At 42.6% G+C, this 25,593-nt stretch overlaps 1 protein-coding gene across 2 annotated transcripts in view; it reads left to right on the forward strand.

The window, feature by feature from the left end:
• The window catches only part of PLB1 (phospholipase B1), an 89,977-nt gene extending 78,373 nt beyond the window's left edge, over positions 1–11,604 (forward strand). For both annotated transcript variants that reach the window (XM_088052877.1, XM_014261369.2), the window contains 8 exons: positions 1,471–1,551; positions 2,558–2,623; positions 3,181–3,275; positions 4,446–4,527; positions 5,850–5,954; positions 7,023–7,118; positions 10,545–10,619; positions 11,106–11,604. In XM_088052877.1, coding sequence (XP_087909003.1) covers positions 1,471–1,551; positions 2,558–2,623; positions 3,181–3,275; positions 4,446–4,527; positions 5,850–5,954; positions 7,023–7,118; positions 10,545–10,619; positions 11,106–11,327 — 822 coding nt within the window. In that variant the 3' untranslated portion in view covers positions 11,328–11,604. The remainder of the gene's footprint in view (positions 1–1,470; positions 1,552–2,557; positions 2,624–3,180; positions 3,276–4,445; positions 4,528–5,849; positions 5,955–7,022; positions 7,119–10,544; positions 10,620–11,105) is intronic.
• The last annotated feature ends 13,989 nt before the right edge of the window (positions 11,605–25,593 follow it).

Consider the following 25,593-nt stretch of genomic DNA (forward strand, 5'->3'; position numbering starts at 1 on the left):
AGGTCATAAAGGCTGACTGTAAAATTGCTGAAGCAGGTACATGCAGACCAACATGAGTCACAATATCCACTATACTGGGGACTACTGAAGTCTTTGCGGGAGAAAAAGCCTTCTCAAAGTCTGGTTTTGAGCAGGCAAAAAATTAATCAGTGACCAGAAACCTCAGGAATGGATGAATCTCTGCCACACCATAATCTTTTAGAGAATTAGTAGGGGATCTAGCATTGTGGACGAGTCTGTTGTGCCAGCTCCACTGAGGGCTATGAAGGACATCAAAAGCAGGGAGGAGAAGAAATCTCCAAGGCTGCCCTGCTCTGGGTGTTAGCTGAATTTGAGTGGATGACAGTCTGGGTGTGAGCTATTGGTTCAGGGAGAGCATTCCCTCTAAGGGAATGGGAGTGCCTGGTGCTCCTTGGCTCAGACTGAATGGGAAAGGAAAGCACTGAATAAGCAGGATTTGTCAAAGCATGTGGCTTTCCATGCCAGAGCTCATGAGAGATGGTGCATGCTCACCCCACTGTCAGTTACTCAGCATTGCCAATTGTTTGGAAGTGAAGGGAGCTGGTATGGCTTTTCAATAGAATAGAAGAGGAGAGGCTGTCATGTTTGTTTTATTCACAGCTTTTTATGCATTTTTTTTTTAAAGGGAGAGGGGTGTGTCCTGGCCATAACATTGCCTCTTCATGAAAGTCTTTCTGAGCAAATTGCTGGTTAAAGAGGAGAATTCAGACATGTGGGTGATTCCCAGGCCCTCCTTCTATTTCTGGGATCCTTTCGCAGATGTTTGTTATGTAAATGCACTACACTAAAAATAGCTGCCTTTGATTCCTTTCTTTGTACTGAATGTTACAAAATGTTTTGATGAGATCCAGCTCTCAGCAGTGTCTATTGTTAGCTTGTGGTGACGTGGATGCTGCAGCTGCCCTTATATGAGCTCAGTGAAGTCACCAGCCTCCTGGACTCTTCTATTTTAATTCAGCTGTCTGTTCCCTGGGGCACCCCTTGCCCCTCCTGGCCATGGGGTAATTCTTACCCAGCTGGCAGGGATCCCCAGCAGCTCCAGTTCCACAGCTACATGAGTCACTCCAGCCTCTGCTCCCACATGGCTTTATCCCCACGCTGCCTGCAGTGTGCAGCCATGGCTGGCATATATCTCCTGTCCATCCCTGTTTTGAAGCTGACATTCATTTAGGGATGCTTGCTGCCACAGACACATTTCCATGCTTGGTTACCCTGAGAGAGCTTGTCTGCTGAAGGGAATTTCCTTACAGAAGGCAAGGTGAATTGCAGTAGACTAGCAAACAGTTCAGATTTTCCCCCTGGAGAGATGCTTTTCTTTCGCCAGTTTAACTCAGCATATCTCCTTTGTTCTGCCCTACTCTCTGTGCCCCATTTAGCACCTTTTGTGAATGTTTCCTCTGCATGCCTAAGCAATGGATGCTGCAATCTGTTTATTTTATGTACCACTAGAAAATTAACTTCAAGGAAGACTGGAAGCTGATTACCATTCTTGTTGGAGGCAGCGACCTATGCCAGTACTGCTTGGACAAGGTTTGTATCTCTGAATTAGGCATGCTCATCCAGGCATTTGGCATTCCAGGCATAACCAGCCCTGGAAACATAGCCTTTCTCTCTCTCAGGGAGCCAAAATTCTTCTTTGTTTAAAAAGCACTTAGAAGTCCTGCCCCTTTCATCTGTATTGTATCAGAAACAAGTGCACAGCTTTTAATACAGGGGCTCAGCAGCTCTGGTGAAGTGCATTATTTAAGTACTAGGAGTCTGCTCATACTGAACAAAACACAAAGATTAAGCTGAAGAGCTCTTTCTGCTTAACTGGACGATGTAATCAATGTAACACAGTGTGGTGTCTCAGGCATGTTAGGGGACACAAGTAGTCTTCTGGAAAACATCTCCACACAACAATTACTTATGACATCCAATTCTTGCTTCAGAATGACACCTGAAATAATATCATCTGTTTATAGTGAAAAACATTTCTTTTCTTTAGCTGTCAGTGGTCATCCCCTCTGAAACTCTTCATGTGTCACAGACTGGGGGGGTCTATACCCCTGCTTGTTGACATGACCAGGCACTGTTCTCTGTTTTGCTCTTCAGTCTGCTGCCTGGAGCCTTTGTCTCCACAGCTACACCTCTATAACTACAGTCAGAAAGTTGTTTTGCTTATGGGCTTTGTGGGGTCTGACTACTTTCATATTGGTTTCTCCAGATGGGCACTTTGAAAAAAAAGATACTGTTCATAAGGCAAACCAGTCTGATCTGGGTCCCATAAAAGACAACCCAAAATCCAAAAATATGATTAACATAGTCATTATCAGGGAAAGGCTCTGCCAAGATACCTCAGGATTTTCTACAGAGATTAGAGGAAGGTATTAATGGCATAAAAACACAAGCACTATATAACCTCTGTACATGCACCAGTAAACTTCTTGATCTAGAAATATACCTGCTAACAAAGGAAAAAAGGAGCATTTTCTCACAGATCACCTTGTTGGTTCCTGAAAAAGGCTGACTCAATTTTTATTTTTTTTTTTAACAGGAAACCTATTCTGTGCAAAAGTATGTAAAGCACCTTCAGGACACTCTGGATATTTTCTATAAGGAGGTAAGTTTTTAAGGTACCCTGGCAAGCTATGTTCCTGGCAAGTACACTGATGTTTTTCTCACCTCTGATAGACTGTCAGTGATTATGTTTCATACAAGGTCATCTTTCAAATAGCTGGACTCAGACTGTTCTTCAGTGCTGCATTTTAATGACTGTACTGGCTAATACCCTGAGAATGAGGGCTGCAGCTTCAGAGAAAATGTGTGTTGGACAATATTTATATTGTGGACCAAACATACCATGACTGTACAGCCAGTTTTCATGGCTAAATCAACCAGGAACAGTTTAATTTACCCTAGAGCAAATGGAAATGTCCCAGGGAGTGAAGCAGTATTTTGGCTAGTTTGTATTAGCTGTTGGAATTTTTTTGGCTGACATCCACTGTATGTCTCCCTCTACCTCCTTTAATGCATCATCCTTTCACATGCCATTGGCTGCAGCCAGTGCAGTTTGCACTGACTTCCTGACCTGCAGATGGCTCTTCTTTCTCTTTGTAGTGATATCATGTTCTGTTATTTGTAACACGTCTTTATGTCTGGTTATTATAATTTTCACAGCTCCCAAGAGTCTTTATCAACATGGTGGAGATGCTAGAGTTCTCTGGACTGCGTCAAATCACAGCAAGCTCTTCAGAGTGTGCTTTGACAGCAAAGTAAGTGAGCAAAACAGTTCTTTGTCTATAAAGTGATATTTTTTGGGCTCAGTCTCAATTCCTAAAGGAGGACATCTACACTGAGCTTTCCAAGCTACTTGCAGTGCTGCCTTTAACTGATGCACTAGTTCCCACCAATTTTCTATTACTTCTTACAACACTTCTGCTAAAAAGCATACACCTGTAGACAGCAGAGTTCTCACTTCTCAGCTGTAAGGCAGCATAACACAGCACAAGTCAACATACGATTTCTGTACTGCTGAACTTCAAAGGCTTTCTTTGCCCAGCCATCTGCTGGTCAGCAGCATAGGCTGACATCCCTGCTTCCTCTCTTTGTATCCAGTGCTGCATTACCTCTGGTGCAGGCTGTGCTGCATACAGTAGAGCACAACCAGGAGCTGCTCCTAACACCTAATGAAGGAGACCAAAATCTTAACTGAAAGAAGGTTGAGAGACTTGTTTTAGAAGGCAGCAGTCTTTAAAGGCACCAGAATGGATGAAAAGGTCTTTGGTCTTACAGAGAAAGCTGTAACAAAGACCAGTAGTTGGAAGGTGATGCCAAATGAATTGACATTAAGTTAGGCACAGATTTTTAAAAATACAAGTGATTAACTACATGAGCACACTGGAAGGGAAAATAATGAATTGATAATCTTGCTCAATATCTTTATATTCATTCCTGGCACATTCTTAGAAGATGAATTTCAGTGAAGCAAAAGTTACTACCTCTTGTTAAGAAGGTAACATAATAAAATAGAGTGGTGCAAGGACTCAAACCACATGAAAAATTTGTCTTTTCTAACTTTAAACACCCAGATGTCTGAAACTCTGCTGTAAGCCCATTTGTGGATTGGGTTTTCTTGTTATTCCAACACATGTGATTTCCTGCTAATATGTGGCATATTAAACACTTTTTTGTGTTTGACTCAAGAGTTGTGGATCCTGCAGCTCTCTCTGCCTATGGTAGGTGTTCATTTTGAAAAGAAAGTCAGTAGGGATTTTTATTTTCTGAAGTACCTGTCCATTCCTAGGCCACCAAGGTGGCTCTCCCTTCTGCATGTGAGCTTTGAGCACCTATCCTAAGCTTCTTGAAGCAGATGCACAGGGCTGAAGAACTGTGAAGAGACTATTCTAAACTGGCTTTTAATTCTAGTATTTCTTTCACTGAAGGAAAGTTTGCCCATGTTTCTTAAACCCAGAGGAAAATTCTTCTGAATTACAAGAAATTAAGAGAGTTAACAGAGATTTTCAGGTAATGCATTGATTCTGTAACTGGTCATCTTTACTCTTCTCTCTTTATATTGCTTCCCTCACTGCTCTTCCTGTCATGCATATCCTTGGCAGTACATAGAGAGATAACTGGAAAACAACTTGGCTACAGCCTAATCAAAACCCTACTCAGCTAACCAGTTAGTAGCAGTGCAAGATTTTCCACATTGCTTTAAGATTTGACCTCAGCTCTGAGCTGGATGCAGATGAAAACCAGTTCTGTTTCCAGCTGCTGTTTTAACAATCCAAAATGATTTAGTAATGATGGCTTTATTGATATGTGTTTGTCTGTTATGAGCCCAGTGAGTAGCTCACATGAATTAATATGTCACTGCATGAGTGACAAATGACCTTGCATCAGCTGTTTTGTGGTTACTCTTAGCAGAAGAAATTAACTAAACCAACCATGGACCAGCTTGCTATCTGAGAGCAACTTTTCATAGCCTCAGGCTCAAGATTCAATCAAAATTAACAGGGCCTATAAATAGCTATTGAAGCAGAAGCTTTTTCCATCAATGCTCTTATGAATACAGGAATCACTGTATCAGCTCACATTATGTTCTCCATTCTGGCTCTGGCAATGGCTGTTGTCCAGTGAATTTGACAAAGGTCAAGAAATTCACCCTGGGTAATGCTTGTATAAGCCTGCTAGAGGGATCATTTTCCTTAATTAAGGAAGAGGGATTAGGAATGTTTTGAGATATGAACCAGGAGCAATAGCATTTATACCCATAAGATGGCAAGTTACAAGGAGATGGGGTTTTTTATTTGTATGAATGTCTGTGACCATAATGTTTGAAAGTGGCAGGTAATTTTTCAGTGTTTAAGTATTATTTTAATTCAAGCTCACCTTTCTGAAAAATCAAGTGTGCTTCAGCCTCAAGCTGGAATTTTGGACTCAATTGTCACTTCTAAACTTGCCTTGTTCCTTTTTTTATATTTTTTTCACAATTTTCTGCAAGTTTTAATCTCACTGCAATTGTGCAGCTTTGGTTTCTATAAGGTTTGAACTGCTTTTTTTTCTGGTTTTTATTTTTTCAAATTAAGCAACTTTTTAAAAATAATCCAGCTTCTGTGCATTTTCTTCATGAAAAGCTGTTCATGAACCCTTGAACATTTGTTCATGAACAAATTATTGTCTTAGCCATTTTCTTTACTGCTTTATAACATTTAGCTGGATTTACACTAATGATTTACAGCTTCCTTCACTGAAAGATGTGTAATCTGCATGCTTCTGATAGCTGACAAACGTTAGATGAGCCTTGCTAGTAACCCTTCTGTTTTCACTAATTACACTGCATGCAGGCTGAAGCCTTGCATCTGATCAGCAGCAGTCAGTATGAACAACGGGAGGACTTTGCTGTTGTCATCCAGCCATTTTTCCGGACCACCTTGATGCCCGTGGATAGTGTGAGTCCTGTTTTGCTTTCCCATTATGAAAGGGCCGTCTTGATTTCTCTTAAGCCAATAAGTTCCATGCCACAAGGACTGTGTTTTCTTCTCTTTGCACAGTCTAGTGGCACAGTGTGGAATCTGTGGTGAGAGAGGAGAGAGGAGAGAGGACAGGAAGTCTCACAAGAATGGAAGAAGATTCACAGTTCTTCCTGTGAATCAAAATGGCTTTAGAAAACATTCGTAGTGTGCACCATAAACTAGGCACCCTCTGACTTCCTCTATACTGCATGTTGCTTCCCTTGTTGAGGAGGCTGGTTAGCATTCACCACAGTTTCCCAATTTAGGTTTAGATTTCTTCAAATGGAGACCAGCACTTGAATCTCTGACTCATCCAAGCATAGAAAGAGGAAGCAGCCTTTGTAACTAAACACTGATTTTTTTCTCCAGCCTTAGCATTATATATGCTCTGTAGTTAAGGATACAAATATCCAGCATGAATCCTTGTCAAAAAAAACCCAGTTTTGCATAGTATGGAGCCCTTTTTCATACCATCCCCTTTTATATTTCTGTCAGCTTACAAGGTTGACCAATGGTCACCATGCAGGTAGTGATGAGGCAAATTCCCCCCAAGAGAGACATTTGCCACAGCTGGATAAGCCCACCTTTTTTTTTTATCTGAAATTCATCAGAAATTTCATCACTTGAAAGGTTGTAAGTCTGAGTCACATAAGTTTAAAAAGTAATAATAAGCACTTTCCTATGAGTTCTGTACAAAATGGAATGTTGAGTCCATGGCAGGGTCCATGTAACACCTTTGACTGTTGGTTTAATGATAAGTTTATTTTTGTTATGAAAATTTCTGTGTAAAATTGAGCAGGCTGCATTACACAGGAAGTCTCAAAGTGCGGTAATCAGTTCATAGTTAGGGGCACCTAAGTTTGTTTCCAGTATGAAAACATGAGCATATTGCCTTTAGGAAGATACCAAAATTGTGAAGTACAAGTACAGTACACTATTAGATATAATATGTCAGATGTCAAAGATTGAAATTTGCTGAGAAATAAATTTTTGCTTTTATTACAGACCGGCAAGCCAGATATGAGTTTTTTTTCTGCAGACTGCTTTCATTTCAGTGTAAGAGGCTATGCTGAGATGGCAATGGCTCTCTGGAATAATATGGTAAGGGGTTACAACTTAGATCCCTATGTGTTTGTGGTAGTAGTATCTACAAAAGATCATGAGAAAGATATCTGAAACAAAAGAGTAAGCAAGACATAAAACTGATATCCTAACAAGGTTGCGTAGCTCTGAGGTTCTTCTCACTCTCCACTGCTTAGGAATGTAATCCAAAGGGATCATATTGCATGAAACAGTGCAAGTTTTTGCTCATTCAAAATGAGAAGTCCCAAGAGTCTTAATGTAATGAAAACTTCCTTTCTGATTTGGTAAATAACTTGCATTAAAACAAAAAGTCAGCCTAGTTAAACATTCAGTTCTGTAGGTTTGCTGAAAATGTCTGTTCAATGAGCTTGCCCTTCTTCAGTGAATTCTGTTATATTTATTAGGAAAACATATATGTGACTGAATTTTTGCTGCCATTAGTAGTGTGGACATGTTGTACCACCCACTCCTGTATTTGAGGCAGTTTTAGTAGAGTCACTAAAACTCATGGGGGGCTGAAATCAAAGTTATGATGCTTGTAATCACATTCCATCTGTCATTTTGGGGGAAATGATAGCTTCTGAATAGTGTTGGAAGAAGGCGTCAGAGGCACATGCTAGACTTGATAACTCCCAAGGTCACAGTTGCTTTCAGAAATGTTTCTCCACATTGGAAGGAAGACTGGCATTTTTATGCTGCAGCAATATTTCCTCCCCCTGTCTTGTAAACATCAGTAGCCAAATACATTATGCTAGCAGAAATCCTGCATCCTGGTCTGTACAAGAAACAAGCATAAATGGAGGGGAATTTCTTTTCTGTATAAGTAAAAGTTCGAGCAAGATAAGAAACTTACAGGATACCCCAGGATGAGCTTGAAAATAAGGACTGGAAAATGCAGAGCAGGAATATGTGTGGCTGCCCAGTATAGCATATGAGCTGTAGGTCCAGGATTATAGAATGTACAATGCAAGCACATGCTCGGAGTAATTGATTTGTGCATACACAGCAAATCTGCCTGTTTTCCATCAGGCTTCCCTGTCTGGGACTCCAGATGACAGCAGGCTGGTAGGCTCTGATTCATAGCTTAAACAGGGCTAATGGTGGGCCAGAAACCCCAGGCAAATGTAGAAAAATTCAAATAGAGCAGGGCTAAGGCTTTCAAGAAAAAAAAGAGACAGTACCTGGGCATACAGTGGTCTTATATTGGGTTGCCATATGGTATTGGCCATTACTCATTCCTGAATCACCTTCAGTCTTTTTTCCTATGCCACCAGAGGATTTTTTTCTGTCCAGACTGTCACTCATTTCCTACACATATAAGGATATTGAAACAAAGCTTTCTACTGGGGTGGCAGGAATCAGGTTCTTACTGAAGCAAAGCACAGCTATTCCCTCGCATAGAGATCTGTTGGTTTATGCTAACTGCAGATATTACTGTTTACTATTTAAATCTAGTTCTTGTAACACATCCCTGCTTTTCCCTTGCAGTCCTTGTACGGTAAGACTGTGCAAGCTTACTGTAAGGCTGTATTGTTTCCCTGTTCCCTGAAAAGCTTGGCAGGCTGCAGGCTTATGGCCAAATGACATGGATTCTTGTCAGTGCACATAAAGGGCCAGACTGTGCCTGGCCACTGTGTGGTTATGCAGGGATTGGGATGACTTACAGAGTCTCTCCCTCATCATAATGTTCTTCGCCCTTTTGGCTTTGTGCAAAACAAAGTGTGCTTCTGCTCTCTGAAGTCAGAAGACTCTGTAGTCTTAAGTGGGTCCCAAAGCCACCTTGTCAAGTCTTTGGCCGAGGTGAAGAGACACATGGACAGTGTTTGGTTTGTGTTCTTCCTCCATGCTTGCCACATGCTCTTAGAGGAGCTGTGGGTTTCTTCCAGGACTTGTCCTCTGTGTTCATGGACTTGAGGATACTGTCATCTTCAAAGCTCAGAAGCTAATGCTCCTGAGGAACAGATTGCATTGAGATGAAGTAAGCATGGGTGGTTACAAAATTTTGCATTTTATCATCTTTTGTCTGTGCCATTTTTTTTCTGGCTCTGTGCCAGAATCCTTACCAAGTGCCCTGGTGTGAGAAGAATTACAATTATTTACAAATAACCAGTTGCACCGCAGGCAGAATGCTGTGAGATATGAGCCACACATCATACAAATAGCAGAGCTGTTCCTTTTAAGGTGCAATAAAACTACCAAATTCAGTCTTCACTGCATTATCTGGTGGGTGGGCCAAGTGGTTAAGAGTCATAAAAGAGTCCATCAGGATCCTACAATAATCAGCAAAATTTGGCATCCTTTTTTTGCTTCTCATCTTCACTTGTTAGCTTTCTTCTCTTCCCTAGTTATATTTTCTGTGGTTCATATATTTTTATTTTTCAGTCTCTGCTAGCTTCTTTCTGTTTTTTTAAATTTATTAAAAATGAACTAGAGAGAGAAAGTAGTCTCAGTGTTTCTGTATCAGAATCTTACAGATAAAATTTGTTTTATCCACGTTGTGTTGGTCTTGTTGCTGTATTGTTTCACTTCAGCACGCAGCTGAGACTTTAATCCCTTGAGGACAGTAAATGCCTGTATGAACAATAGCAGAAGCAAACCCATCCTCTGTGCTGTATTCTCAGAAGTGCTGGATGACAACTTTGCGGTTCTCTATGGACCAATCTTGAAGCCATTACTTCAGGCATGTCCATACAACAGTTGTAAACACTTCAGTTAACATGACTAAGCAAGCCTCTGCTCGTTAGCTTAACTATGGCAACCAGTGGTATGTGCACTCCTAGCCAAGCACAACTGCCTGCTGTTAGCCTGGGCATATTTTATGTTGGGTTGGAAAGGGTGAGCCAATGGTCAGCTACTGCAACTTAGCTGACAACTGATAATATAAAAGGCTCTGTTTATCTTGCTTCTTGCAAGATTGTGAACCCAGCCTCAGCTAAAATTCCCAGGGAATTTCTTGTCTGAGTGAAGACTGCAAAGGCTGTCATTGTCACATCCTCTCTCTGTAACTCTGTCATTTCTGAAGTAACTCCCATCACTATGATACCCAGGAATCTTTCTTTAAGTAATGTGCTAAGTAATATGTCTAACATCTGTCATGTGGGTTTTTCCTTTGTAGTTTTACACTGCCATTTGAGACGAGTGCATGGCAGAACTGGGTGTAATAGAGAATCACTTTAGCTTTAGCTGAACGTTTAAAATACATTGTATTCAGAGCAATGGAAAATGAAGAAACACCCTATTCCTTGCTTCTGAGCCAGTACATCAGATTCTCAACATCTTCAGTTCACAAGTGTTAAAATGTTTGCAAACCTTCCTCTGCTTCTTCTACCACACTTCTTTGTTACTGCAAGCAGCAAAAGATTAGATAAGTTGTAACTATCTGAATCAAGAAGGTCTGAGAAGAAAAATATTCATCACGTTTATCATTGCTTTTCTCTTCTTCAGCTGGAGCCAGTTGGTGAAAAGCAGACTTACAACAACTTTACCCATGACAGATCAAAACTCAGGTGTCCAAACCCTGTAAGTAAAGGTCAAGGTGCTCTCTCCATTAATTACGTCTATTTTTTCTCCTTTCTTCACACCGGTAGAGCTCTTTAAAAGACTATCTTTGTGAAGGTTTCAAATAGCTAAAATATACTCCCTTTTTATTACAGACAGGGAAATCTACTTAAGATTTAAGACAAAAGGTTTTATCTTCACTGCAGTGGAAAGCCTTTCCCTAAAGCTAGTTCTAGTGAGTCTATATATTTCCATTTGCTTGTTTGCAGCAAGCTAATTAGGAAGTGATGCCACCACTCCTGATTCTGAGGTGGTTTGTTTTTTGCATTCTTGGAATTTTCAGGCAATAGAGCAGGAGAGTGTTTGGGCTAAGATAGAGAGAAGTCAAAACAAGCTGATTGTCTAAAAAATCTACAATTCCTCTCTGAGAAGGGGCAGTGGCATAATGTTGGGATACTGCCTGTTGAGTGGTTTGTGGTCAATAAAGCCTTTGCTCTCCCCTTGTAGGAGAAACCTTTTCTTTCCACACGAAGAAATAGTGGATTTGGAAATTCGGATCTCAACTTGGGGAAAACAGAATCTTCAGTCCCCTATTGGGCTGTACTTGTGACTGCAGTAGCTGGGGTTCTGGTGGGCTCTTTACTTGGCTGGGCTGTGTCACGAAGAAGAACCAAGAAGTACCAACATAAGGCTGACACAGAAAACAACATTAAGACAACCCCTCTGTAACACAAGTGGAACAACATCTTTCTCTGATGAGACTGCTCTCTGTGTGACACAGTAGCAGAATAAAAAACCTGTTGGATATGAATGAAGCTTCTTGGTTGCCCAGGGATTTTTGGGCCAAATAACATTGATCAGTAATGTATTTTAGAACTATCCTCTGCTGACCATTCAGGTGAAGTTCAAAGTATTCTGTGGTTTCACACCAGCTGGCAGCTAAGTACAACACACCTGCTCACTCATTCCCCCTCAGTGGGATGAGGAGAACTGGAAAAAGGTAAAACCCATGGATCAAGATAGGAACAGTTTTAATAACTGAAATAAAGTGTAATAATAATAATTCTAATGAAATGGGAAGTAACAAAAAGAAGAGAGGAATAAAACTCAAGAAAAACAAGTGTTGCACACTACAATTGCTCATTGTCTTCTGACTGATGCCCTGCATGTCCTTGAGCAGCAATCAGCCCCTCCTGGACTTCTTTCCCCAGTCTATATAGTAAGCATGATGTTCTATGGCATGGAATATCCCTTTGGCCAGCTTAGGTCAGCTACCCTGGCCACGTTCATTCCCAGCTTCTTTTTCTGGCAGGGCATGGGAAACTGGAAAGTCCTTGGTTTAGAGTAAGCACACTTAGCAACAACTAAAATATTGGTTTGTTATCAATATTATTCTCATACTAAATCCTAAAGACAACACTGAACCAGCTATTATGAAAAATATTAACTCTATCCCAGCTGAAACCAGGACAAAGTGTTAAAAGCTTTTTCATTCTAAAAATTCCAATTTTTCCAAGGGTCCAATTCTCTGTTTCATGAATATTACTCAGAATCTCTATTGCACAAAGCAAGAACACTCATTCATGCAGCTTGAGTTCTTAATTGTGCATCTGTCCTTTTCTTATAAACCTCTATCTAAAATGTTAGAGACAAGTCTGTGATTGCAACCTGGTGCTCCCCAATAGTAAGGTGTGAGTGAGATCAACAGCAGCTTTGATTTCACATGTTATATTCCAGCAAGACCATTGCATTGCAGGTGCTAAGGTGATTTTACATGGGCAAGTACAATGCCATGGAAACATCTTTAAGCTGGTTTCTGAACAAACCACATGGTTTGTTTGGATCCACATGGTATCCCTGGTGCAGTGCTGGGCAGCACAGATAGAATAACGCCGCATTGCCTTGGACTCCAGGCTCCTTCCATCTGGGATTGGGTGTGGAGCTAGGCTGTATCTGTCACTTCTCCTCCAGGGCTAAATAGCCCAGGGACAGTCCTGTATTCTGTCCTCCCCTGTACTGGTTCCAGAGTGAGTCTTCTTGTGATGAGTTTCTTCACTAGCATCTAGTAAGGGGGTCTAAACAAAAATGCAGTACCTGCAAGCTAGCTTGGCTTAACCTTTCCCATAGGATTTGTGTTGTGTTCAGGTCTCCCAAGCTGGAGACTCCCCAGCTATTATCCATAGAAGAGCTTGCAAAGTTGTTTTTCACATTTTGTTTTGTTTTTAAAATTCTGATCAGGAGTTCAGAGATCATCCTTTTTGGAAACTAGACTTTCTTTGTTTTAAACCTTCAGGCCAATTCATATTATCTATTCGTATAAAAGATTCTTCACAAGATCTGCATGATCTTGTTTCCCAATATCTTTCTTATTCCCTATGTTAAATACTTTACCGTTTAATTTCATTGAAGCCAAAGTGAGGTTTGCACTGATACTGTGTGATGTGTACTACATTTCCACTCCAGAAATGCAAATGAGTAGAAAATGATAATGTTTCCCAGAATAAAGTGTTCTGGTTTCCTAAATTTATTATTATGCATGCAGAAGGTATTCAGACTCCTCATTTTTCCATTTCACTTCTGTCAGTGTCCTTGCTAAGGTAAAAAGAGGTGGGCAGAGTACAACTTACATAGTCAGGTTTCAGGGGCTGTAAGTGCATTCACCTTTTCTTTGATCTGCTCTCAAAGGTAGGGCTATTAACAGTAGTACTTTTATTTACCTGCATCTTATCCACAGATGTGTGTCTGTGAGCTCTACATGCAGCACAAGCTGGGGATATATTTAGAATGCAGTTACATCTTGTTCCAGTGCAGCAAAGGCTTTTCTTCCTGTCCCTGTCTTCACTGTGGGTCATTAAGTATCAACCTGATATTTATTTAGCTTGGGAAATGGAAGCAAACATATCCTCCAACCAAGAGACAAGACTTCAGTGAATTCCATAGCACCTACACTTCAGACACATTAGGAAAAGTACAAGCCTCATATGTGAGGAAGCTGAGCCAATATCCAAAGGCTGCCATCTCCTCTCACCCCTTAACGTTGTTCTTGTGAGTTGTCTTCCCTACTGGGAACTTTGATAGCCACTGCTCATACACATTTTGGTTTGGGAAGAAGTAAAAAGATAATAGTTCTCTACAGAACCTTTCATCAGTACTAGGCATTTCAAAGGAAACTCAAGAACAGTAGTTCAGTACTGATTTACCTTTCCAAATCATATGTGTGTGCAGGAAGTGGGGTGGAAGTCATGGCGCATGAGTTAGAGTTTAAAATTGTTGCAGTCTCTCACATCAGGTTTTTCCTGCCTAGAGATGGGTGCAATTGCTTCTTGGGTTTCATGTTTGTGCCCCCTGCTAGGATAACTAAACATCCCCTTTTCTCACTAAGGAAGATAAATTTTATTCTGAGCTTCTAAAACCTAAATTATAAGAAGTGCAGCCAGTTGAGAAGTGAAAAGAAAGATGGCTGTTAGCTCATTCACTATCCTGAAGGATACCATTTTACCCAAGGATTTTGCTTTGCCCAGTGATGGTCTTGCCCACTGCTGGAATCTGAAATAAAAGCTTCTCTGAGTCCCTCAGAGAGAGAAAATAATTAAAATACATTAAACCACATAGATATGAAGTAAGAGTGTAGGTTTTCAGTAAATAAAAATATAGCTTAAGTGCTTTAAGAGACTGTGCTAGCTAGTTAAAAGCCCTAGTTTAAAGTTCAGTGATACTACCTTTTACAGATTTAACTTAGTTACAGACATAATGAAAGCATAGTAAGAACATAGCTTACTGTCCTGGTTTAGGGCAAATTTGGGAGAAAACCTCCAATGGGGGCCCCCCCCAGGAAGCAAACCCACGTGGCCCTTTTCTCCCACCCCCCAACCGGTTCGGGAAGAGATTTCTCTGAGAGAAGTGGAAAAAACCTGTTTATTTCACAGGCACAGCACTACCCAGCACAAAAATGAACGATATAAAATTACAAAACCTCTCGCCCTTCAGAAGAGATGACAAACTTCAGAGGGTCTCTTTCCTGTGGGTGTTCGCTCTGTTATCAGTCCCTCTGGCACTGGAAAATGCCGCTGCCCAGGCTGGGCTCCCGGTAGTCCACGGGTGCAAGCTCCCGGTGCTCCCCCGAGTCCCCAGATCAGAGCAGGTTCGATTCATTTCAGAAAAAGGGAAAGAAAACAGTCCAGGAAGACCTCTCTGCTCCGGCTAGTTGGAAAGCCAAGGCGATCTGTGTCTTGTTGTCTGTCTGTGCTGTAGTCAAAACTCCTGATGCGGGGGGAGCAAGTACAGTCTCTGACACCCAGACTCGGTGCTTCTTTTCCACTCACTTTTACTCTGAGATGGAATTTTAAGAATACAAAACCTGTGTCTGGGTTAGGTGGACAAATGGGGATACAATTTAACATCATCAACCCAGGACATTCCACCCCTTATCCCCATATCGTCGACTTACTGCCAAAACTAACATTCCAACTCTGCACACATTTACATACATAGAAACTTCCCCTCCGTTCCACCCAAAAAATACAAGCAATATATCCAGCATGCCCCTGTCAAGCCCCACAACAAGCTACTGAATCCAGACCCCCATGCTGGAGAGCTGCAGGATTCCCCACTCTCTCATTTTACTCACTCAAAACACCATCTTTCACCTGCTCATACCTTCAACACTTACACATTTCCTTCTATTTCATGTCTGCGTGGTTTAATGTACAGACAATGGCAGTAACCTTTTACCCAATGATCAGGTCTCCCTGAGGTACACATCGTGTTGTTCCATCTCTCTGCATTATCCACCATGTACAACCTGGTCCTTGAGCAAAGACAACCCCACGAATGGGTTTGTCTGTGCTCGAGGTAGAATTGACCCAAACTGTCTTCCCTAGCAGACCTCTGACATGTACCACTGGGACTTTGTCTCCGTCTACTACATGTAAAGACTCAGACTGGGCAGGACCTGCTCAGTTGGTGGAACCTCTGGAGTTGACTAACCAGGTGGCTTTTGCTAGATGTTGCTCACAGTTTTTAAAAGATCCTCCACCCAGTGCCTTTAAGGTGATTTTTATTAGTCCATTGTACCTCTCCACTTTCCCAGCTGCTGGTGCATGGTAGGGGATATGGTACACCCACTCAATGCCATGTTCCCTAGCCCAGCGGTTTATAAGGCTGTTCTTGAAATGAGTCCCATTGTCTGACTCAATCCTCTCAGGGGTGCCATGCCTCCAAAGGACCTGCTTTTCAAGTCCCAGGATGGTGTTCCGGGCAGTGGCATGAGGCACAGGGTAGGTTTCCAACCATCCTGTGGTGGCTTCTACCATTGTGAGCACGTAGCGCTTGCCTTGGCGGGTTTGGGGCAGTGTGATGTAGTCAATCTGCCAGGCCTCCCCATACTTGTATCTGGACCACTGCCCACCATACCAGAGGGGCTTCAACCGCTTGGCCTGTTTGATCGCAGCACACGTCTCACAGTCATGAATAACCTTAGAAATGCTGTCCATGGTTAGATCCACCCCTCGGTCTCGTGCCCACTTATAGGTGGCATCTCTACCCTGATGATCTGAGGCATCATGAGCCCATCGGGCTAGGAACAACTCTCCCTTATGTTCCCAATCCAAATCTATTTTTGACACTTGTATCTTTGCAGCCTGATCTACCTGCTTATTATTTTGGTGTTCCTCATTAGCTCTACTTTTGGGGACATGGGCATCTACGTGGCGGACTTTCACTGGTAGTCTCCCTACCCTGGTAGCAATATCTTTCCACTCTTTAGCAGCCCAAATTGGTTTTCCTCTACACTGCCAATTAGCCTCTTTCCACCTCTCCAACCATCCCCACAGAGCATTGGCCACCATCCATGAATCCGTGTAGAGGTAGAGCTTTGTCCACCTTTCTCTTTCAGCAATGTCCAGGGCCAGTTGAACAGCTTTGAGTTCCGCAAGTTGACTTGATTCACCTTCTCCTTCAGTGGCCTCTGTGACCTGTCGTGTGGGGCTCCATATGGCTGCTTTCCACTTCCGGTTCATCCCTACGATGCGACAGGAACCATCAGTGAAAAGAGCGTAGCATGTTTCTTCTGCTGGCAGCTGGTTATATGGTGGAGCTTCTTCAGCCCTTGTCACTTCCTCTTGTTCTTCATCTGTGAGACCAAAATTTTCACCTTCAGGCCAGTTTGTAATTATTTCCAAAATCCCAGGGCGATTCAGTTTACCAATACGGGTGCGCTGTGTGATAAGAGCAATCCACTTGCTCCATGTGGCACTGGTTGCATGATGGGTGGAAGGAACCTTTCCCTTGAACATCCATCCTAGCACCAGTAGTTGGGGTGCCAGGAGGAGTTGTGCTTCAGTGCCATCTAGAACTGTAGCTTCACCTGCGGCGTCCCACAAACGGACTAACCAACTAATTATAGATTCATCAGGTCATCGAGTGTAGTCCTTCCTCAGGCCACGAAGATCTTTCAGGGAAAAGGACCCAATATTAGCCTCTGATCTTGTGCCAGTTGCTTTGACTCTTGGTTTTGTGTCAGGAGGCATTGAGGGTCCTTCTCCTGCATCATCATCATCATCCACTGGTCGATCGGTTTTGTCTGTGCACTTTCCACTTCTTGTGCTAGTAGCAACAGCCATTGGTTGAGGCTTGCTGTCTGGTTTAGCTACCACCTTTGTAACTGGGAGGTTGGCTGCAGCCTGAGTAATTGGGGTAGCTGTTGATTTATCTCCCTGTCCCCTTTCTCCTGTCTGCTGCCCTACAGTATCCAGCAATGTGCGATAAGCATATGCCAGGGCCCAGCTTACTGCAATGATCTTTTTTTCTTTGGAATTATCCTGACACTTCTCTTTCAGGTATTTCCCCACCTCAGCTGGATTCACAATTTGTTCATGTGGAAAGTCCCAACCTACAGGGTCAGAAAATTCCTTCAGGATTTGGCCCATATCCTCCCATTCTCCACCCCACTCAGGATTTTCCATGCTTGGTTCAGGGGTCTCATCAGTCCCTCTAGAAATCTTAGCCCTCATTCTAGAGAGGCTGAAGACTGTATAGAGGAAACTTACCAGATTAAATGCCAGAAAGATGGTCTCTTTAACATTCAGGGGAAACTGAACACTCGCCAATAGTGATGTAACCGATTCAGAGGAGAAGAAGGAAAGGAAAGGTTGAAAAGCCTTATTCCCCGCTCCTCCTCTAACAAACTGGGTGCATAACCATACCCATGAATCCTTTATATTTGGAACAGACTGCAGCACCTGAATAAACTTCTTGGAAATCATAATCACTAGGCCCAGCCCAATAGCTATTCTAATCCGTGCCCCTCTACTGTAAAAGCTATGTGTTAGGGACAATACCGGGGCTAGTTGTGGATAAGAAAATAAACCAAGGAACCATGAAGGTATTAAAACCTCAAAAAAGCCTAGCAACCAGAAACACATGAAGGCCTGCACCCCAAAAGACATTATTAATTCAAGCAGCATGGCTGGATGGCTAGGGACTACTTTATCTTATCCCAATACAAAGTAATTGCCACTTCAGTACAATCAGTACAGGGTTTTTCCACTCTCTCGTGCCACACGCTGGGCGCCAATGAATGTATTTGTCCTGGTTTAGGGCAAATTTGGGAGAAAACCTCCAATGGGGGCCCCCCCCGGGAAGCAAACCCACGTGGCCCTTTTCTCCCACCCCCCAACCGGTTCGGGAAGAGATTTCTCTGAGAGAAGTGGAAAAAACCTGTTTATTTCACAGGCACAGCACTACCCAGCACAAAAATGAACGATATAAAATTACAAAACCTCTCGCCCTTCAGAAGAGATGACAAACTTCAGAGGGTCTCTTTCCTGTGGGTGTTCGCTCTATTATCAGTCCCTCTGGTGCTGGAAAATGCCGCTGCCCAGGCTGGGCTCCCGGTAGTCCACGGGTGCAAGCTCCCGGTGCTCCCCCGAGTCCCCAGATCAGAGCAGGTTCGATTCATTTCAGAAAAAGGGAAAGAAAACAGTCCAGGAAGACCTCTCTGCTCCGGCTAGTTGGAAAGCCAAGGCGATCTGTGTCTTGTTGTCTGTCTGTGCTGTAGTCAAAACTCCTGATGCGGGGGGAGCAAGTACAGTCTCTGACACCCAGACTCGGTGCTTCTTTTCCACTCACTTTTACTCTGAGATGGAATTTTAAGAATACAAAACCTGTGTCTGGGTTAGGTGGACGAATGGGGATACAATTTAACATCATCAACCCAGGACACTTACATTTTTAGATAGAACAGATAGAACTATATACGTAAACAGATAATACTCTATACATAGGATTCAGGTACTGACACTGCTTTTGCACGTCAGAATTAAGCTTAGATTGGTGTAGAAAGAATGTTTTAGAACTATGTTTTTAGTTGATTAGATGATTTATGAATTTAATCCCTTGTATTAAGAACATACACACATGAAGAACAGCAGCACCATCTTCATCACCTGAAGAACTACTGCAACTGCTTCTGCTGCTGCTGCCCAGACCACCAGGACTTTATGCCAAAAGCTTTTAGCACAGACTTTAATTCTGTGAACTCTTTACCTTCAAGACTGATGCATTCATACAATAAACATCTTTATAGCAATCAACAACTACTCTTTTTTCCTTGAGACACGGAGACCCTCATGAACAACTTGACAGCCTGTGGGTACGGAGGAGCCTGCTGGGCCCGAGATCCTGGCTCTCCCCTGGAGAGGAGACACTTCTCTATAAGAGAGACACAATGTGTCGCTCCCGGGGATCTTTGAGTTAGATATGTTAAACTGTTGTGTTTCATTGGTGTTCTCCCCTGCTGTCCCACCCCAATACAGGTATCTCGGGCTTCCCCCCGCCCCTCTCCTTCCCCATAAATATCCCGGCTTTTCCCCTGTTTGAGAGATTCACTGTTACTGGCACTCTTTGCCGAAGCTCTGCCTGAATAAAGGCTTGTGCCTCGATGGAACGCTGGACCAGCTTTCTCGTCCCTGCTTCCTGTGTTGCCTGCCTGCCGCCGCCGCTGCCGATCTGAAATCACTGAACTACTACTGAGCTGAGCTGGAATCACTTCACTGCTCGAAGCTGCTCACACGCGCTTCGGGCCAGCCTTTCTCAAGGCTGTCTCTAGAGAAGTCGCGGTGCTCCGGGCTTTCCGTCGCCGCGGCAACAGCCCACCCCTGAAAAGCACCTTTTCTGTGTGATTTTCTAACACACTGAGAAAACAGGCTTTATGAATGCTTCCTCTGGAGAAGAACAACAGCTCAGCCCACGTGAGCAGTCACTATCCAAAGGACCTCTGTGGATACTGGCCAACAGCTCAGGTTGTCAAGAAGGACATTGGGAGTAAATATTACACTGTTCCCTTGTCTTGAGAAATAATCTGTTCTTCAAACAGGGAAGAGATGAAGCCTGACAAACATTTGCCTGCAGCTTCACCAGTTCTGGAGTTGAAATTCTGGCCTTCTTTGTTACTGCTGATGGGCCTTCCTCTTATCGTGACACAGTGTTTGTATTCTGCTTTGTAAGGTCTAGAGTCAGTTTGCCCCAAAATCCAGTTTAGGTGTTCAGTGAACTTAGGGAAGAGAGAGAAACTTCAGAAAAAACATCTGCAGAGAATTTTGTGTGGCTTTGGAGATTGCTAAATGTTTCCTCCCACCACCTTTTAAGTGGTGAGATGTGCTAATGACAAATGATGTAATTTTAACAGCTAGGCAGTATGTGATAGCCTGGGATATCTGGGCAGGAGTTTTGTCATTTTGGAGGATATTTTGCTAAAATGTTGAGGTTAAACAACCCCACCTAAAGAAAGGAAAAGCTCTGGATTTTTATATCTCATAATTTTTGTGATTTACGCTCCCTGGAATATTGAAAGTATTTGCTATTTGAGTACCATAGGTTTGCAATGCTTGCTCTTCCCCCACAAACCCCCCTTTTCTTTTTAGAAGGAAGGTATCTGAGATTTTGGGACCAGCAGAAAAAAAAAAAAGAACTTATCAAAATGCATGGATATAAAGTAGTTCCTATATTACTTAAATAGAACAAATTTTCTGGGTATCATAGATCTTTGAGCACAACAGGGCAGGATGCTCCTGTGAATTATTGTGTTAAAACTAATTCTGTTCCAAATACCCAGAGTCCAGGAGTCTGTATCAAAAAAGGAGGTGGTGGAAGAAGGAAAAACTGGCACATTTTAACTTAGCACATGCTGAGTATCTTCCAATTAAGTGTCCTTGCCACCACTTGATTTTGGTGGATATCAGATGTTTCTCTGTCTTTCTGAGAATGGTAGATTTCTCATACTCATTTTGAAAATTGTTAACTTTAGATACTTTTGGTGACCATTCTAGCAAAAATGAAAAATTGTTCTGGTTTTGACCATTGGAGAGAACAGTACCCCAAGGGAAAAGACAGAAAAAGCACAGGACTTAAGCAGTTTTAGAAAATAAATCCTATTAAACACAGATGAGCTTATTTAAGGGATGGCTGGAACTAGTCACTGGCTACAGGAAGTTTCTTTATGTCTTTTCATTTCTGTGATATATGAAATTGTCACCCATGATGAAGTCATAACTACATTAAGTTAGCTGAGAAAACATCCTTTGCTGAACTGTATGGGTTTTCCCTAATTGCAGGCCTTCAGCAGGATTTGTAAAATTTGGGTATGAAAATATGCTAATGTTCTCTGTTGGATGACACATGGGATCCATGAATGTGTTTATGGTAGTTAGGGTGCTTGTAGCTTCCAGGCCTTCTGCTTCCCTATAAGAAGGATTTAATAGTCCCTTTGGACTAGTGGTGCTGCAGGGACATGGTTCCATGAGAGGCAGTCAGGAATTCCTGCCACTGATCCATAGGCTGACCCTAGAGTGAGTTATTTTAGCTGGAGAAACCAGCTGCTTCCAGACATCTAAGAGTGCTTTCTCATTGGTGTAAAATTATTATGGCTGTGAAGAAAAGGGGCATGATATATTTAAAGCATCTCTATCTTAACCTCAAAGATTTTTATAAAAATTCTTTTTGGTGTTAAAAACTAGCCATGGAGGAAAGCCCTTTAGCTATCCTTTGTATTGCTTAGGTGATGGAAAGCACCACCTGAGGGTCCCATTGGGTTTAGGTAGTGATAGGAGAGAATCCCTAAAGTGAAACAGCAGCCAGGGTTGCTCAACAGTGGTTCAATTCAACAACTGCAGGGGAACTGGGCCTTGTGTAAGGGCTTCACAGTGGGTAGATGTGGCAGTAGATACTTTCTGTGTTTTTGCCCTGGTTAAAGACACAGGAATTGTCTGGTTCAGCAGCTTTCTACCCATGGGGGATTTACCTGGACTTGCCAGGTTGCCCACAGGTAATCTATGAATCAGCTTTCAGATCAAAGTAAAACACAGGAGTCAGGAGTAAGTGGGGAGGACACAGCTGGGATGACAAAAACCAAGGGTGCATCTTTTGAAAGTTTCCAGGTTGTCTCTTTCCTTAGCTCTCTCAGCAACTATCTAAGATAACTTCAGCATAGACTTTGAAACCTTGCCTGTCTGCAAGTGCAGCCTCTAGAGCCTGGATTGCAGCAGCGACTAAACATCCCACAGCCAAACTGAGTGACTGCATTAATCATATCATGTCTGTGAGTATTTATCCCAGACCCTCTGGGGATCAGAGGTGCTGACATACCCAGGCTGTGCTTCCCAGACAGCCTCAGGTGGACAAACAGTGAGATTCTGGCAAGAAAAATAACACTTGTGGGAAAGCGCAAAAGCAGAACTTCAGGTATCAAAATGCTTTTAAAGCCCAAAACCAGAGTTTGGCATGTACTCTGAAGAAATGGCATGTCACTCTGTGGAACATTGTTAACAGCATTAGACATATGTATTGCATCACTGCGTCATCTACGTAAGCTTCTTGTGCATCTTAGCTGAAAATGTCACAAATACCACTTAGCCTTTGACATAACATTTATCTATCACATACTTGTTTTTGTGGCTTGAACTGACCTTTTCCTGCTGCTGCTCCTGCTGCAGTAGTCAATCTCTTCACCCTTTCCCCTATCTGAGACATCCTTTTGTCACAGCTGCCAGCAATCTCTGGTACAAAGTAAGCAAATAAGCCAGCCGGACAATTAGGACATTCCCTTCACTGGTACTTATTCAAAAGCAAAAAACTTATTGCCTTTGTAGAAGCATCATCTAGAGAATTTTACAAATATTTATGATTGGTGTGTCCTAACATTCCTGTGAGATAGCCTTACTACCCCCTCAACTAAAGATGATGAAATTTATGTGCTGAGAGGTGAGATGATGTTCTCCAGGCTATGTGATGAGTCAGTGACTGAGCAGATTAAACCCAGCAGTCTTGGCTCCACAGACACAGCCCACTTGTGTAACCACTGCACAACTTACCACTCCATCACTAACATGGAGAGACTGGTGGCTGTGCCAGTTTTACGCCTATTTTTTGCCTTAGATTGAATGCAAATATGGCACAATATTGGCAGTTTGTTCCAGAGGGGAGAGAGGGGTGAGGAGCAGCAAACTCCACTGAGAATCAGGTCCTCATGCTCAATCATCCCCTGATGCTCCATTTACACACAGAGATACCGGGCACTTGGCAGCGCTGCAGTGGAAGCTGGGGCCATGAGTATTGTGGGGTGGAGAATGGAGACAGGGAAATTCACTGCCCTCCCATCATGCTCACACTTTCATTCCCACACCCAAGGTGCAAGGCTGCAGGTTGCACCAAGTGCTGAAGGGATCCTTGCACATCGAGTAGAGTAGGAAGAGTCAGGAATTTTAGGGATCCAATCTCAGATCTGTTTACATGGTGATGGTATGTCCTTTAGAACAGAAAATGTGAATCTTACTGAGAAGGAATTAGGTTGATGAAATGGAGATTTTTTTCTTGTGCTGTTGGTCTGTCATTTTTCACTTGACAAAGGAAAAATTATGGGGAAAAGTGGATCTAAAGTTAAAGTTTTAATTTCAGAATGTTATTTCATAGGCTGTTTAGTTTCAGAATATTCAGCAATGCAGGGGACTTACTTTTCAGCTGAAAGCATATAGTTTAAAAATATTACTGCTTTGAAACCTTTTGATTTTTTTATATTGCCATCCTGACTTTTGAATGGGAACTAACACTAAATCATCAGCATGTCTGAGGAGAAAGAAAAGTTGTTTCTTTTGAATAGTTCCAGTAAATGCAAAGCTGTTAATTCAGTATTTAAGAGGCAGCTTCACTGCCAAGCTAACTCTTATATTCATCAAAATGAGCTGTCTGTACCAAGAAACTTTGCTAGCTATGAGAATGACCACAGACCAAAACCACTGTTGTGCACAATCATCATCTCTGCTGCCTGACAGTACCAGCGTGTAGCTCTAAAACCAAATTATCAGTAGCCATCTTTGGCAAGAAACCCTGCAGTGTAACTGTTGGAGGAGTTGCAGCATGTATGTGACCATAGTGATTGGGTAAGCCTTTCCTACTGACTCCAATAGCAGCTCAGAAATAAAAAAAAAAAAGAAGTTATGGAAAGAGGGAGCTTGTGGCACTCCCTACACTGCTCTGACCCTGGGAAGGGAAATCTGCTTCAACAGGAAGCCTAGTACTGGCTGTGCTTATCCTCATCCCCAACCATGGAATTGGGGAACTGCTCCTGGGTTTCTTCCCACCAGACCATATTTAGCAGAAACATGTAGCTTATTTGTGTAGCTTTTTTGAGTTTTTAAATTTCATAACTTTATATGAAAGCAGTTGTGAGTTGGGGTGAATCTTCTTGACGGGAAACAGGGTTGTGCCTGCAAGTTATCAAACTCTAAGAAGATATTATTTACCCATGTGCTCTCCTTTGGTCTTCCTTTGAGCTGCCCCAGCTGACTGTTTGCTATGACAATCTAATTATGACTTAGTTTGGCCGGAACACCAGCTGCCTTTGGTTTCTTTTATCTCACTGAACTGGGCAAGCAGAAGCTAGATATTTCAGTGCCTGCTCCCTGTGTGAAACAGAAGGAATTCAGCAGTGTATTAGAAAGGCATTAGCTTCTCCTTTTCCCTCTTTTTTTTTTTTTTCCTTCCCACTGGAGCTCATCCAGACAGAGCACAAACAAGGAAAGGATAAATGCAAAGTGCTCTGCCACCCTGAAAGCATGCACTGATGTCAGCTCTCATGAACTGGCACTTTAATCATCACATTGGGAATGTTTCTCTCTCCCTCTGCAGCCTCCCTTTGGATTTCTCAGTGCACCAACATTAGCATTTATGGCAAGGAAGATTTATTTTCTTTGCTGGTTAAAAGAGTAGTAAATTCAGAATGTTTTCACAAGCTGCCAAACAGAGAGCTCTGGAGACCCAAAATGCTGTAGGCTCAGTCTAGGTGCATCAAGGGCAGCAAAAGGGCAAGCTTCTTCCTGGATGTATTTCCACTTGCATTAACAGCCAAGCTGAAAAGCAGGGGGCTAGTTCACCAGCATACACAGAGAAGCTGTCACCAAGTCAAACTGCACAAAATACCCTCAGGGAGGAAAAAAAGTATGGGGTACAAGATGCAAGGGACAAATCAGCCTCCAAATGTTTTTTTTTTGAGGTATATAAGCAAAATTTTTTAGAATTAAACACGGAAAGTTTGCATTTTCAGACTCATTTTCTGTTCATGTGTCAGGCCTTAAAGAGGCACCTTGCTCTCTCCCTCTGCCCCAGTCTTCCTGAGAGGACAACGTGTCATTGGACTTTGACCCCATCTCAGAAGAGCCAGGAATGATGAATTCACTGAAGTGTGTGAGGAGAATTTTAAGCCTGCTGAGGAAGAGCTCTGTGGAAGTGCCTTGCATTTGTTATCTTTCTGCTGGGATTGAGCATAGTGTACTCCTCTGCATCTATCACTGCCTAGTTGTATTTTCTGTATTTGCTCCATGTCCTTCACACATGAGGGAGCATGTGTGAAGCAGGAGTAGGATGCAGCCATCCTTTCTTGGCTGTTTGCCATAGGGGAGCCCAGAGATTAAATTCTCCCCCCCACACACCCCCAACATAGTGATTA

This window comes from Pseudopodoces humilis, chromosome 3 (genome assembly GCF_049639895.1).
Source record: "Pseudopodoces humilis isolate 2021_Gansu_Grassland_sample_001 chromosome 3, ASM4963989v1, whole genome shotgun sequence".
NCBI lineage: Eukaryota > Metazoa > Chordata > Aves > Passeriformes > Paridae > Pseudopodoces > Pseudopodoces humilis.